Source organism: Zophobas morio, unplaced genomic scaffold, assembly GCF_036711695.1.
Source record: "Zophobas morio isolate AGI-343-1 ecotype UQ-CSIRO unplaced genomic scaffold, CSIRO_AGI_Zmor_V1 ptg000029l, whole genome shotgun sequence".
Classification (NCBI taxonomy): Eukaryota; Metazoa; Arthropoda; class Insecta; order Coleoptera; family Tenebrionidae; genus Zophobas; species Zophobas morio.
Genome location: NW_026972134.1, coordinates 7,680,868 through 7,697,767, shown reverse-complemented (window position 1 = coordinate 7,697,767; position 16,900 = coordinate 7,680,868). Strand labels below are relative to the sequence as shown.

Below are 16,900 nucleotides of genomic sequence, written 5' to 3'. Positions count from 1 at the left end.
CTTTGAAGATAATAAAACAAACGTCAAATTCAGATGTTCTTTGGACAGTGGCGTACTCAAAAACTCAAGCAAAGGGAAGAATTACATTACTTTGCTTGTCGTAGAAATTTGTACAGCTGGTTGCATATTATATTTTAGCTGACTATAATTTCCCGTCAACTTTAAACAGTAGTGAATATTGCTCATACACTAAACTCTTTTTGAGTTTAAAAATAAAAACAAAAAAATGTCATGATAATAGTACAATTCAAGAGTCACCAAGATTAAAACAAAACACCAAAAGAAAAATCTAATTTTCTATTATTAGTACACAAGCATGTTATTTTATAAAATTTAAATAGTATATTATTCAAGAAATATAATTATTACAAAACTGTCAACTTATATTACTACCACTTACAGATTCTATGTATAGATCGGATTTATCCACAAAAAATTTGAAATCACAACAAATTTGTAAAAGGAATGAACAAACAAAATGTTATTACCAATTTACCATGTTCATGATAAGTCGAAAACTTTAAATCATTTGTAAAATTTCAGAGGAGTGAGTTTTATCGTTTCTCAGTCAATTGTCAATTTTTTTTTCAGTTTTGATTATTGTCTCCAAAATTCTAGATGTCCAAGGAAAAAGAAGACAAGTTAATAAACCACAGTAAAGAAGCATATTTCTGGATGAAATTGAAATAATTTGAAATGATGTCATGAAATTGTGGGTGGGGATGAACTATATGGGATAAACAGACTATACGATATTCTTAAATACATCTACAGGAGAGAACAATAGTCCAACCAGAAATTTGTCTAAGAAATCTCTAAGCCCAACTCTGCGCCATTTTTTTACACAAACATAAAAAAAACTTTATGCTCAGCGAAAATAAACATTATTTTTGTATAGATTGTGCCACGGAAATTTAATCATAATAATTGTTAATGATAATTTTACAAAACCTGACAAATATTTTTATACAACAAGGCATTTGACTTTTTCAAAAACCTACTTTTGTAAATCGAAATCTCCAAGAAAATGTCTTCATCTAATTTTCGGATATATGTAGTTGAAAAATGGTCGAAAATGTCAAAAGTGCCAAAATCAGTCTTATCTTTTCAAATACTAGCCCCGCCCACCCGGCCCTATATTTTCTTGGAAGCTATGTCATTTGCCAAAATCATTTTTATCTTAGCAAGTACTAGCCCCGTCCACCCCCCCCCCCCCTCTTCTCATTCTAACGACTAATTTTATTTTTGTTCACTATAAGATTATTCATTTCATTCGGATAAAATCAATCACTGAAAAGGAGACACGGTGGATGGGGGGGCTTTTGCCGAGAGGGAGTGGAAACTAGGGATAGAATTTAGGATGTGAAAAAAGTAAAAAAAGAGCTAATAGTAATTTTTTTGTTATACTATTTGCTATAAAATTTATTTCTTATTTCATGCACCTGACCTGATTTGACCTAACGTGACCTGACCTGCACTAACTTCTCTATTGTCCCAAATAAGTAAATAAATTTTAAATATTTCTGTAAATACTTATATAAAAACTACAAAGTAAATACTTTCTTGAAACTTGAAACAATTGTATCTGGTGAAACAAAAATTTAAAAAAATTTTCTTTTTTGTCCACAAATTTTTTTTTAGCGAGCTATTTTGACGAAACTCTAAAAATTGCTGTATTTCATTTAGCAATTTTGGAAAAACGGTAGGAATTTCAGAAGAAACGAAGCCAAAAATGACTTCTGGATATCGAAATTTCTCCAAATTTTTATCTAATTTTCGAATATATGTAGTTGAAATGTGGTCAGAAATGTCAAAAGTGCCAAAATCAGTATTTTCTTATCAAATACTAGCCCCACCCACCCACCTTCTATTTTCTTGGAAGGTATGTCATTTGCCAAATAATCAGTCTTGTCTTAGCAAGTACTAGCTCCGGTCACCCCCCCCCCCCTTCTCGTTCTAACGAGTAATTTTATTTCTGTTCATTATAATATCATTAATTTCATTCGGATAAAATCAGTCACTGAAAAAGAGACAGGGTGGGTGGGCGGGGCTAATTATATTCTTCTGTTGAGAGGGAGTGGAAACTAGTGATAGAATCTAGGATGTGAAAAAAGTAAAAACAGTAATTTTTTGTTATACTATTTGCTATAAAATTTATTTCTTATTTCATGCACTTGACCTGACTTGACCTAACGTGACTTAACCTGTTCTAAATTATCCATTGTACCAAATAGACAAATTTTAAACATTTCTGTAAATATATAACAACTACAAAGTATTCTGTTGAAACAATTGTATTTTGTGAAACAAAAATTAATAATAATTTTCTTTTTTATCTATAAGATTTTTCAAGCGAGCTATTTTGACAAAACTGTAAAAATTGCTTTATTTCAATTAGCGATTTTAGAAAAACGAAAGGAATTTCAAAAGAGATGAAGCCGAAAATGACTTTTGGATATCGAAATCTCCAAGAAAATGTCTTCATCTAATTTTCAGATATATATAGTTGAAAAATAGTCGAAAATGTTAAAAGTGCCAAAATCAGGCTTTTGTTATTAAATCCTAGCCCCGCCCACCCACCCTCTATTTTCTTGGAAGGTATGTCATTTGCCAATCAGTCTTATCTTAGCACTAGCTCCGGTCACCCCCTCTTCTCATTCTAACGACTAATTTTATTTCTGTTCAGTATAAGATAATTCATTTCATTCAAATAAACGCAGTCACTGAAAAGGAGACAGGGTGGGTGGGCGGGGCTAATTATATTCTTCTGTTGAGTGGGAGTGGAAACTAATACTCCTAGTATAATCTGAGATGTTAAAAAGTAAAAAAAAGCGCTAATTGTACCTTTTTTGTTATACTATTTGCTATAAAATGTATTTCTTATTTTATGCACCTGGCCTGATTTGAACTAACGTGACCTGACCTGCACTAACTTCTCTATTGTCCCAAATAAATAAATTTTAAATATTTCTGTAAATACTTATATAAAAACTACAAAGTAAATACTTTCTTGAAACTTGAAACAATTGTATCTGGTGAAACAAAAATTAATAAAAAATTTCTTTTTTATCCACAAATTTTTTTTAGCGAGCTATTTTGACGAAACCCTAAAAATTGCTGCATTTCATTTAGCAATTTTGGAAAAATGGTAGCAATTTCAAAAGAAACGAAGCCGAAAATGACTTCTGGATATCGAAATCTCTCCAAATTTTCATCTAATTTTCGGATATATGTAGTTGAAAAATGGTCGGAAATGTCAAAAATGCCAAAATCAGTATTTTGTATACTCTGCTTTTGTTATCAAATACTAATACTTTCAAGTAAAAAAAGTTGTGCGCCGTTTGAGTTTGATTGATCTGTCAAAGCAAAAATTCAAAATCTCAACAGTGTTCACAGATTTGTTTGTAACAAACGTAACGTAAATTTTCTAAAGTCTAATCACCCCTTCATTTGGTGCAAAAATATTAAAGGTTGTGAATTTACAGCCAAATAATTCTGTTTACAAAAACATAACCTCAAACCGACCAGTGGCGTTCAGAACCGATTTAGAAGCCTTTTTATATTTTTTCGATTTTAAAGTGTTTCCAACTTTCAAATATTTAAATATATTGCAAATTGGAAATTGAGTATTCATCATTTGTGACGCCACTGACCAATTCCATATTGCACAATCACGCACAATCCAACGCACATCCAACATGAATCAAAACCCTATGTGTCCGAAGATTCATTAGTTCGAACGAGTTCGAAAGATGCGGTTGTGACATATCTAGACTTGATAATCGTTTGCGCACAAAACAATAAAAAAGAATCGCATTTTTGCGTAGTGATGTGTTTAATGTTGTGTTTAATCACCGTTTTAAATGTGGGTGTTTCTGTGATATTCGTCTAAAAGCAGGTAATCTCGGTTGTTATTGTTGTTTTTAAACAATTACGCCTTTAATAGGGTTATGTTATCCTGTAGAATCCAATAACCACTTTTTGTTCTCATCTTTACACTAAACTTTACCCTCTTATCAGTTATTTACTACACATTTATTTTTGTCCGGTGATAACACCGATATGCTTTAACTAGCCCTATTTCAATTCCAATTATTATGTATCTTCATAGGTAGTATAATGCAGTAAGATACATAATTTATAGTCAAGGAAACGAAAACCTTGCAATATTTCCTTCGCATTTTCATTTATTGCACCAGTTCCCAATTTTGTTTTTTATTCTTAGTTTGAACCACGACTGTAGAGTAATAGGTCAAGGAGCAGGAAGTGATCGGGTTATTGTTAAGGTTGGAAGATTTTGGATAATAGGAGATGGATAATACAATGGAGGAACCTCTTTTGAACGAAAATGGTTCAACGTACACGGAGACACCCGTTAGCAGCAGCCCCAAAAAAGTAAAATTAAAATTAGTGGCTTTTGTGTGTGTCCCAAAATTCAAAATACAAGGAAGTGTATTTATTGCTGAATATGAAAATTGGTTAATATATGGTAAACAGGAAACATGTAATCATTGTGAAACGCGAAATTCACATTTTTTGTGTATTAATAAATTACACAATACACCAAGTAATGGTCCATGTTTATACATTTTAAAAATGACTGGGATTGATTATTTTTATGTTGTCATTACGGGTATGTACGCAATGCAGAACAACTCATGTTGTGTTGCCCACAACTACTTTTTTTTTATTTGATTTACTCCTATTCTGAATTAAGCTGAATTTATTTAAATAAAAATTATAAGAACAGTGTAATGAGTGCAAATAGTACTGTAGGCGACAAAACACGGGTTTTATTTGTAACGTTGTAGATGTTTTGTTGGTTGCATAACACAATGCTTGACTGATCTACAAGTTGAAATAAAATTAATAAAATTTTTATCAGTCACAAGGACGTCGTTAAAATAAGACCAAAGTTCAAAGATGTGCAATTTTTAAATATTTTGTTTGTTGAAGTGTGCACACTTTGAAAAGCGTTAGTCACAGCCCAGTTAACACCTCGTTTACTGGTCTGTGGCATTAGCCGTTAGTAATTGAAATCATTTTAAATTTAAATTATGCTTTGAATTGATTGGTTTTGGATAATTTTACATGCTGATACCCTGAAATGAATTTACGAGAATAAATATAGTGGATTTCGTGAAAAGGTTTTAATTAACACAGCATGATATTTAATTTTACAAAAACTTTATCATCGTGACCTAGCTGTTGCCCTTAATCTAAGCTTTAGCATGCTAACAGTATTAATTTGATCTTTGGAAATAATGAGCTGTATATAAAATATTTGTATAACGTTCCAGCCTAGTTCCGCCCCCTTGGTTCTCGGCGAATAAAAAAAATCACCACAATCGAGATGGGGCGGGTAGGCGGGCTTACTTTTGCCTTCAACACTTTTAAAAACATATTTCATGTGGTAATTTCTTGAGAGAAATGAGGATTTTGCAAACTAAACTCCGCCCTTCAGCTCACGATGAATAAAGCATTCATCACAATCGCGAAGGGGTGGGTGGGCGGTGCTTATATTTTGTCCATTTTTTCTTGATATTCGAAATCTTCTTTTCCCAATAAGAAACTGACAACATGTTTAACTATCCTATTGTATATGTATTATACAAGCATCTTACCATATAACTTTTACTTTATTTATGAAAAGAAAGTATTAAAATTCGGAAATGTTATATTATTGTTAATAAAGAGTTTTAACGGAATATCGAATACGTAGATTGTTGTTACTGAAAGTCGTTTTAATAGATCTTTTTCGTTCCAAGAATTTATTATTATTATCTTATTCAGTGCAGTTTAAAAAATTAGTATCCACTACATAAAAAAGCCGTATGTATGAAACAATGAACTTTGACTAAGTTTGAAAGATTGGGAAGATTTTTTAATAGATTTTAAATGCCGTGTTTTTTCGACGTACCAGTTTAATTAATTGAACAATATCCTCCGAAAGTACTGAACAGAATACTATGAAAATTTAAAGTGTATATGAAGGTCATGATGTAGGCGATATAGTCCCCACAAAAGACGCCAACATTGATTTAATGATTAGAGAACATCAATTAAAGTTTATTTATATATTCTTTCTAAAAAGTTGATGACGTCATCGCAAAAATGTATTCAATAAATCTTTGTTAAACAGTATTCCCAGGGATGTAATATTTTCTTTTGTGCTTTGGTAATATATTTTAATATATATTTTTTTTTAAATTCCGTACAGGATTATGCTTAAAGCCCGTTATATAATGTTTAAATTTTGTATTTATGTCAGGAATATCATGTAGATGGTAAAACGCTAACCAAAATTTGCCTAATCATCCCCACCAATTATGTGATGACGTCACTTCAAAATTGTACATAGTAAATGGGTTTTAAATTATATCAAATAACATAGTCTTACACATGTAGTTTATGACTCCGAATTGAGATTTTACCCGAAATGTCCAGATTTTTGGAAAAAAAAATCAAAATTAGGTAACAACATTTTGACATTTAATTTGGAATCTACAAAACCAAATGCTTTTAAATCTTGCAGATATGATAAGCATGATACAATTTTAATAACAATATATTTACTTATCTGTTCCAAAAAATTGATGACGTCAGCTCAAAAGTTTGCCGAATCAATGCTGTCTACAATGTACAAAATATGATGAGTCTGTACTTGTGATTTATCTTTCCATTCATATTTTTTTAGATTTGCATATACAGGCTGACCCAAAAAAAAATTAATGAATGCGTCAATGTATTTTATTGATTAAATCAGAAACTACAAAACCAAATGCTTTGAAATCTTGGAGATGTTTTAAAGTTATCATAATCATGGTAAATTTTTAATCAAAATGTATTTGCTCATCCCCCTAAAAAATCGATGACGTCACCCCAAAATTTTGCCGAATAAATCCCAGCGAAAATGTACAAAATGTGGTGAGTCTGTAGTTGTGATTTATCATTCCATTCATATTTTTTGGATTTGCATATACAGGTGACTCAAAAATATTAATGAATGTGTGAATTTATTTTATTGATTTAATCAGAAACGACAAAACCGAATGATTTGAAATCTTCGAGATGTTTTAAATTTATCATAAATTTTTGATCAAAATTTTGCTGAATAAATTCTACCTAAAATGTTCAAAATATGAGTTTTTACTTGTGATTCATCATAGCATTCATATTTTTTATCGATCAAATTAAGAACGAGTCATCTCATTTCCTCGAAAATGTGAAAATACAAACGTCTTTATTTAATAAGAATTATAATAATGATACTCAGAACATTTTGTCGATTGTAGCTTACTAGTTAATTGTTTTGTTCCTCTGTTTTGAGGGCGGCGAACTTATTCAAATCAAACTAATTTCTTCGTGACATTCTTCCGATGTATAAACATAAACACTTTCAAGTCGTTTTTCTTATCGAGGATAATCTAAGGACGTACAGTAATGAAGTCCATTGGTCAATTTGGTACCCGTTTCTCGATATTTCATAAGGCCGTAGCTAGGGGAGGCTAGGGGATGCTCCCCTAGATATAAATATAAAGTTATAATTAACCAAATGTGAATTATAGCATCCAAAAACCAAATAAAATGTAGTGTTGTATTCAATAAACGGAAGTCAGGGCAATAAAAAATCTGGATCGTCGCATTGTCATCCGGTTATTGCAATTTGTAGAAATCATGTTTTAGTTTCGTTTGTATTTCACCGTCACGTCTAAAGGTTGATAAGTGTTAGGGCTATTTGTCTTAAATTATAAGTACTATACAGGGTGTTCATTTTATCTGTTCACTTTACCTATTCACACCTGACAATTTTTGCATAGGTAACATATTATACACCCCTGAGACGACTTCGTGCAATTTATTTTTTTCTAATACGCAATCATAACTATTACAAGTCTCTTTATAGCTCCGCTAAACAGTTGCATAAAGCTTTATTTTATATAAACACAAATACTCAAATGTATGACAAATATTCACCTGAATGGGAGACGTCACGTTTACATTGTCATTTTAGATCAAAGTACAACTTTAACTGCATTTTCAAGTGTTTGTTACCATTGACGTGCCTTAGACAATGGTTTTTGCTGTAAATGTTATTGTATTTATTTTATTGTTGTCTGCCCGGCCTCCGGTTATCTAAAATATGCAAACACATGTTTTTGATATAATCTATAATTTAAAATTTCTTTGAGACATTCATTATTTCTAAAAAATTCGCTTGTTTGTCACTTTAAATAATAGACCTTGATAATTAGCCGTAAGGTATTACTTAATAATAGGAATAGCCAGTTGGGTTCATATTTATCGCTATGATGACTCATTCCTATCAATTAGAGTATGAATAATTGTAAATGTTGACGAAGACATATCAGTTAAAAAACAGAAAGTGACTAATTTATGTAGATGGTCAAAGTTTCTCAAACATGTATATATAGTAATAATGATAAATTTGTCAATATGTGGAAAACCACAAGTGTTAGTCTTGCAATTGTTCCGATGAGAGATAATATCTGTGAAGTAGTTAAATGTGAAATCGAAAAAATACGCTTTTAAGTGCAGATTATTGGATAAGGTTAGTGATCGATTAAAATAGAACTTCGGTGCACAAAAAAATATGTTGCAATTGGCAGAAAATGAAAATTAATTTTTGGAAATGAAAATAATGAAAAAGAAATGCATAGTTGCCTAACAATTATAACTCTGTTTTTCATATGCAGTTAATAGTGAGAATCGTGGACAGTGAAAGTATTGAAGATTTATTTATAGATTTATACAAATTGTAAAGTTTATAGAGTTTTGAAAAATTATGTTTAGTTTGTTTTCCTCTGAAATTATGGTTACTTTGGAATTTTGTTTATAACCCAATTAAACTGTTGTGTTGGATAACAAAGAAATATTTCAATTTGAAATTATAAATACTTCCTATAAAGTTATAAAATCATTATGGTTAACTTGAATTTATACTATAGCTAAATTTTAATTTAATTTAAATACGGTGTGAAATTTAAAAACATCTCACGTCGCTTGCTCGCAGTGTCAATAATGACAAAACTAAAAATATAAAGTTACAATACTTTAGGTGTTTCACACTTTGTAACATTGGAACGATTTTCTGGCCTCGACTGTATAATATAATTGATTTCGGTATTCTATAATTTGAGAAATTTTAAAAATCATAATTGCCTATACTTGTACGGTTACTGGAATAAGAACTCTCGACCATAAATATTCTTAAGAATTTGGATTAGTGAATTGAATGAAAAAAAGAAAAGTGAAAAGCTTGAGAGCCACTGTTAGAATGTGAACTTGGCTAACAAACCGGTGCGGTATAGACGATTGTAATACCAATACCACGATTCGTCATATTTCAATGTCAACTGTTCAACTAACAGGTGGTCTTTAGCTATACATAAGTTTAGTAGCAGTATATCGTTTTCGCTTAAGCACTATGGTATCCTGAGTTACTCAAATGATAAAAAAAATGCGCAGAATAGTAAACTTAAAAATCTTCGAAGTGTTGAATCCTGGAAGTGAACTATAGGCGTTTTTATGTGGTCATTCGGTTTGGCTTTTTAAATTTTGTGAGTCAAGAAAAATTAGTGTACATATACGAAGTCTATGTCTACGACATTCCAACATTAAGGACTATTTTTTGTGAAGCGGACGCTAAATGTTGACGTTGTTCCTATTCTCAGTCGACAAAAAACTTGCTATTTTTCTCACATATTTATTATTAGCGTACTATACATACTAACGCTTTTTATTTGTGTTGGGGCTTCACACTACAGACTGACACATCCTTGACGTAGTATCTCTTTTCTAGAAAATTATGCACGGCTGCTGCACACCTACCTGTCGCAAATGGACGCTGTTTGGATTTGCTGCGTTCTTCCTCCTATTCGGAATTCTTTTAGTATTGTTTACAGACGACATAGTACAAGCAGTCAAAAATCAGGTTAGCGTTCGAGTAATTAATTCACTTCAAATTAACAGCAAAACTTGCAGGAACTTAATGTAGGCTCTAATAAAACCAAAGAGTATAAAAATTGGGAGGAAACCCCAATACCCATGTACATAGATTTCTATCTCTTCAATTGGACTAACGCGAAAGAAGTGATAGATTCGAAGTGGACCATCAAACCCAATTTCACCCAATTGGGTCCTTACAGTTTCCACGAGAAACACTATCGTAAAAATGTGATATTCAACCACAATCGGACAGTTACCTACCAGACGCAGAGATTATGGCATTTCGCCCCAGAAAAGACCGTAGGGTCTCTGGATGATTCCATAACCACCATCAATCCAATCTTACTTGTAAGTATTAAGTTATGTAATTGTTTGATTTTTCATAAATGCGTTTCAGACTGTAGCAAATATGATTAAGTATAAGCATAGTCTTGTAAAAATGGGCATAGATTTCTTCTTAGAAGAGAAAAAAATTAATTTAACCGTGACTAAAACAGCACGAGAATTTTTATTTGATGGGTACGAGGATCCCATATTGGATCTACTTAAGAAACTTCATTTAAAGAATATGGATATACCATTTACAAAGTTTGGATGGTTTGCTAATGTGAGTGTTTTTCTTTTATCGTGTTCGTTCTGATTTGTTTTTGTTCAGAGGAACGGATCGATTACTTATGATGGTACTTATAATATGTATGATGGTAGTGATGATGTTAGAAAATTGGGGAAATTTACGGCTTGGAATTACGAAGAAAAATCTTCGTATTATCCAGGCCATTGTGGGCAAGTGGGTGGTACGAGTGGAGAGCTGTGGTATCCTGTTAAAGACGATAAAACTATACAAGTTTTTTCGGCAGATGTTTGCAGGTGAGTAATTTAATAAACCTGTATTTTTTTTTTTCAAATTATTTTTTTGCATTTAGTAAAACTATTTAGACATAAAGCCTACCAAATGTAATTTTCAAATAATAACTGTAATAATATATTCGATATTTAAATCTTCTACACATAACACAGAAATGCAGTTTTAAATATAATAAAAAAAATAAGTCCACTATGGTATCAGGTCCAAAGAATAGTGTATTAGAACAGTTCAAGTAAATTAATACTGCACTTGACACCAATGATTCGATTGATGTCTACCGCATTCTTGGCCTTATTCAGAGACTAACTTCCGTTGTAGTATGAAACTAGAAATTCTGTTTTAACACCAGAGTACCGCAGGTGTCATTGGTGTTATTAATGAATATTTGCTTTTGATAATAATCCTTCGTAAGTTGTCTTGGTTTACGTTTAATTTCAATTTTATTTTTTCTTACTTTAGGAGTGTAAGTTAGGGAAGTATTTTTTTCCAAAGCATTTATTTTTTTTCGACTATCCAAATTGGAAATGACCAAGATGGTAACAAATTAAAGTTAAATAAATATTTCTGCCAGGTGTTCAGTAAATTTATCTTTGAGTTTCTTTGTGTGCAATTTTTACCTTAATACGTACATATAATGTAGTATGAAGGTCAACGCAAAATTCAAAGTAAAACACCTCGATATATCACAAACAGGTTTGATCAGTTGGGATTTTTTAAATGTAAATATGCGATTAATGGTTCGAGAAAGTCAGTTCGAATTAATTTCCCTCAACTGAAATTAGAAACTTTAATAACTGTCGTTTATTATTTTCAAGTAATTGTGATGGTAGAAAATATTCCATATTTCGTCCATGAATACATGTATTTTGTATAAAAATTGTAAACTTCTGGGTGATACGGTGTCAGTCATTTTATCTTCGGTTTGACATTTGAGTCTGATTTATAGATTGAGCGTAGCAGAAATCTACTTGACTTATTATACCGCATGATTCACTTGAACTGTAATCAAAGAGCCCTTTAGAAAAGTCATTGGTTTGTTTTTACACCATATTGTTATTTTAAATGCTGAATGACTATTAATGTTTGTGATTTTTTTGTCAGGTTGGCAACCTATTTAAAATTTTATGACATGCCTGATTACAAAAGTGACATTTTTGACAGCTGCTATCGTCTCAACCAATCAACACGTTTGTTAGGCATGCTCATGTCAAAATTGACAACTGATAACTGGTACTAGCATCGATATAACAAATACCAACAAATACAGCCATAGATTTTTGAAAGTTTGTGTTTGATCGTTGTATTTTCTATTCATACTTTCAAATTGACTGTAGTCTGACAAGATGAAAATTCTATGAGACAAATCTTCAAAAGTCCATGGCTGTCTTTGATCGTGTTTTAATGCTCTCTCGGTCGATTTTGATAATCGTGTTTATGCAACCCGGAACATATTCTCGTAGGATTTTTTGAAAATCAAAGTTATTAAATTCTGAAATCCGTCAATGATTAGTGAACTGTCAAAAAATTGCTTTGGCCGTCTATTAAAAAACCTACAGCTCTAGTTGCTACCAAACCCGAAAACGAAGTTGCAGTGATTAATTTCTGATCTAATTTTCGCTGCCCATTACGTCACCAAGTTACGTAGGTCGTCTCTTAGAACATACAACTTGTGACAATGTCGCGTTTACTTTTACTTTTCGACCGAATTTGTTTTGTCAACAAATTCTTGAATGACTAAATCAGGAATAAAAAAATCACTCGGTATGGGTAACTTTTGTAAAAATGTTTAACGTAATCTTTACTTGAATTTACAAAAATTGTTAAAAATGTCCTTCGTCATGTTCAAAATAAAGTTGAACTCTTCTTTCGTATTTTCAAAAACATTAATTAAATATTGAGGTGATATAGCCTGACAAACTTCAGTAACCGTATTTTTCAGTTCATCAAAATAATTAATGTGATTCTTGAACTGTTTTTTTTTTTTTAAGGCGGTATCACTCGGGGTGGTTTGGGACAATTTTTTTCCCAATTTTGTTCTAGCTTAAACACGAGGCAAATTGACAACGTTCACATTGTGTTATGATCAAAATTATCAGAACATGGACATACAGTGAACCTTTCTTAAAAACTAGATAAAACTGTTTTTCAATAAATGTTGCACAATTGATATAAAGCTAGCACAAAGCAAACGGTGCACACGTAAAAATTACTGGAAGTTTTCGACGGGTTCATAGTACGATCTTTATCGCAAAATATAACTAACTACAATTTAAAAATTCATCGCAACAAATTCAAGAGCATTATGCAACTCTTTAAAACTATTAGAAAAATTTTAGAATACTGTTACGTTGTTCGGTGAATAAAATCAGCGTGGGTTAAACTCAACAATTTATTTCGTACTAACTCAAGTTTACACGATTAACTATTACAGCGATTATGTACAAAATAATTCTCTTGACTCAACTGGCTGAATATTGTCGTTTCCGAAGGTGGCCTCCATTTAAACCCATATTCCCTTTTCATTGTTTCGCAATCGAGGTCTTTTGCGAATCCATCGCGACTTCCGCTTTCGACTTCATATTATAATAACCGATTATATATATTTTTTTGATTTTTAAGTTTCCCAATTTTTCGTTTGTCAGTATTTTAATTTTTCGTTTCTTCAGTTCTTCAATTTATATTTTTTCGATTTTGCAATTTTTCATTTCTTCAATTTTTCGATTTGCAAATTTTGGTTTCGGTTCTTTGTTTTTTTTATTTTTTCAATTTCTCGGTTTTCAGTGTTGAAATTTTCTAGTTTTTTCTTTTTCAAGGTGAAAATTTTTACTTTTAGGATTTTTATATTTTTCGATTTGCAATTTTTCGATTTTTCAACGTTTAGATTGTTTAATTTTTCGTTTTTTTAATTTTAGATTTTTGATTCTTGAGTTTTCAATTTTTCGTTACTTCACTTTTTGATTTGTAATTTTTCTAGTTTTCATTTTAAATATGTATCTAATAAATAATATATAATTATAATTTTTTAAATTTTTGACTTTGTCAATTTTATGTTTTTAGAATTTTTCCATCTTTCAAGTATTCAACTTTAAAACTTTTTCATTTAATCGATTTTTCAATTTTTCGATTTTCAATTTTTCACCGTGTCTATATTTAATTTTTCAGGTTTTCGATATTTCAGTATTGCAGTTTTTCGTCTTTACAATTTTATTATCATTTTTCAATTTTTAAATTTTTGAGTTTTCCAATTTTTCGATTCGATTCACTCTTTTTGATTTTTAGTGTCTCGATTTTTAGTTTTTCAGTGTTTCGATTTTTCGTTTCTTCAGCTCTTCGATTCGCAATTTTTTGATTTTTCGATTTTCCAATTTTTCGGTTTTTCAGTTTTGTCAATTGTTTCAGATTTTTTAGTTTTTCGATTTTTTAATTGGTCGATTTTTCAACTTTTCGAATAAAAAATGGAACAATCACACAATTAAAAAGCGAAAAAGTATAAAATCAAAATTCTAAAAAATCTAAAAACTGAAAATGAAGAACTTGAAAAATAGTGGAAATAAAAAAATTGATAAATCGAAAGATTAAAAATTGAGAAACTTAAAAATCGAAAAGAAGCAAAACCGAAAAAAACGAAATATAGAATCAAAATATTGACAATTCAAGAAATTTGAAAATCTGATAATTGAGAAATCCAAAAATTGCAAAATTGAATCACTTAAAAATTGGAAAATAAAGGATCGAAAATTTGAAACACTGATTAAACGAAAACCTATAAAAACGAAAGAAACATTGAAAAAATACATAAAAATTACATATTACCTCATAGGTGGTGCGGAAAAGAGCATCAAAAAGTTAAATTTAAATAAATGTGATTATTCAGATAAATAAGTGGTTAGTAAAGTCATGAGAATCTAAATCTTGTCAGTGATTAATACATAAAATGACAGATTAATAAAAAATATTGGAATAATTTTTTGAAAGAAAATATTTTAGTAGAATATATGAAATTACAAAAATTTGCATACTTGTACATCAAATTATGCCAGCAATGAAAGAAGTTGACTTATAAAAGAGTTTCAAAAATGTTCGTCAGCCAAAAGTATTTATGAACTGATTACCTGAAAGGGTCGGTCGGCAAGGCTCCCTGCTGTGTAAAATTCAACCATTAATTGAAACGGATCCTTTGTAAATGGGGTTGCCTAGTTTCACTTTATTTTCATTATTCAATGATTTTTTAAAAAGCAAACATTTTGATAAATACAAATTTTAAACAAAAATGACCGGTTCTTCCACATAGAGCTCACTGTTGTCTTTGCACTGATATAAAAGTTGAAGCGAAACATGCTCTATCCTCGTCTAAAAAAGTTATTTCCTTCAAAGAATGAACGATTAATTAAACACTAAACAACGAAATAATTCTTGTCTGTGGAGTTTTAAAATTTCAAATGTCAACTTTGACGACAATCAGCAATCTGACAACCTAAAAAAGCTGAAATAGTCTTTCGACTTTACGTTTTTGGGATGGCATTCTTTCTGGATTCGAGTATGAAGAAGGTTCACATTTTTTTATATGCGTATGTAAAATTCAAGGTAATGATATTTTTACAGGCAACACCTGATGGGCTACATCGCATAGTTTATCAGTTATCAGTATCGCTAATCTATTACATTCTTATGGGATAACATAACATATGTCAAAAGTTGTTTATTCGTCGTCACTTACAAAACTACGTGTTGACTCTTCGATGAAGTGTCAGAACTGGTTATTTTTCACACAATGGATTAATGCACATTATTAAAATACCAATAACTCTTTTGCTCTTGTTCAAGCAAACATTGTCACTGATCGTTTTTCCAGTACGTTAACTCTCGAGCGTAACGGCACCTTCGAGATGCTCGGAGTACAAAGCCATAAATTCGTAGCAACCGAGCAAGTATTCGACAACGGAACCTTACATCCAGAAATGGCCTGTTTCAGTCCAGGGGAAGTCGTCCCAAGCGGCGTACGCAATATATCTGAGTGCAAGTAAAAGTCCCCTTTCTCAAAAAAACCGTTTTTCTTAATTTTCCTTTTAGATTTGGAGCGCCGGCGTTTTTGTCTTATCCTCACTTTTACCTAGCGGATCCCTTTTACACCGACGCCATTGTCGGTATGAAACCCAACGCTTCAGAACACCAAATGACCATGTCGATCGAACCCCAAACAGGGATTCCCGTACAAGTTAAAGTAGCAGCACAAATAAATCTCAAAGTCGAGAAAATCGACAAGATAAAGTAAGTATACTTTTTGCAAAATCGAAGGTTCTGATCGGTTTTGTTTCAGGTTGTTGGAGAACGTTAAAACTCACTATATGCCTGCTCTGTGGTTTAAGCAGTACGCAACGGTAAACGAATATTTGGCCGACCAAGCGAAACTATTACTTACTTTACCATCAATCGGGCACTACACGGGGTACGGGATTGTAGGGCTCGGGTGCCTTCTTGCCTTCATTTTTGGGTTTGTCACGTGGAAGAAACTGTGGAGAGGTAGTGATCAAGAGATCTTATTGAATCAAGATGCTTTTTAATACTCTGTTCCGATAGCGCGACGAGTGGGGATGTGTAGCAATACTTGTAATTGATCAGGGCTGTGATAGTTACTACTTGACCATTTTATATTGTTTGTTTGTTCCAAAGATACGTTTAATATATTGCAGTATCGTGTATATATGTACTTATAATGGATTTGTATAAAGTGTATCGTCAAAGAATAAATTTTGCAGTTGAAATATTTATTGTTTTTGTTTTTCGCGAAAATGTTCTACGTATAGTCGTTTACTGAACAGGTGGAGTGCAAATTGAGAGTTAAGAAATTGTAGTGTCTCGGTTTGAATTAAAATTTGGCGCTAAGAGAAAATAACGATTAAAAAATAAATTAAAAGTGTTCACATTTATTCGAGATTACCAGTAATGTATTTATGCATTAAAATTCGATCTCAAACGTTCATCCATTTTGAGGGAAGGGACGTTGAAATTTCCATCCGTCAAATTAATATCCTCGTGGGCTCGAAAAATGAGAGGGCTTTTAATGTT

General features: G+C 31.3%; 1 protein-coding gene across 4 annotated transcripts; it reads left to right on the top strand.

Annotated features, from left to right (window-relative positions):
* The first annotated feature begins 3,713 nt into the window (after positions 1-3,713).
* On the top strand, positions 3,714-16,596 carry LOC135137491 (protein croquemort-like). Of its 4 annotated transcripts, XM_064067161.1 has the most exons (9): positions 3,714-3,898; positions 4,226-4,395; positions 9,824-9,955; positions 10,006-10,317; positions 10,367-10,576; positions 10,625-10,836; positions 15,687-15,854; positions 15,905-16,102; positions 16,152-16,596. In XM_064067161.1, the coding sequence occupies exons 2-9, from the start codon at positions 4,312-4,314 to the stop codon at positions 16,393-16,395; spliced, it is 1,560 nt and encodes a 519-aa protein (XP_063923231.1). In that variant the 5' UTR covers positions 3,714-3,898; positions 4,226-4,311; the 3' UTR covers positions 16,396-16,596. The 4 variants fall into 4 exon arrangements, with proteins under 4 accessions (XP_063923231.1, XP_063923232.1, XP_063923233.1 ...); XM_064067162.1 differs by lacking the exon at positions 4,226-4,395 and having other exon boundaries at positions 3,715-3,898; XM_064067163.1 differs by lacking the exons at positions 3,714-3,898; positions 4,226-4,395 and adding an exon at positions 8,300-8,572.
* Positions 16,597-16,900: the final 304 nt, after the last annotated feature.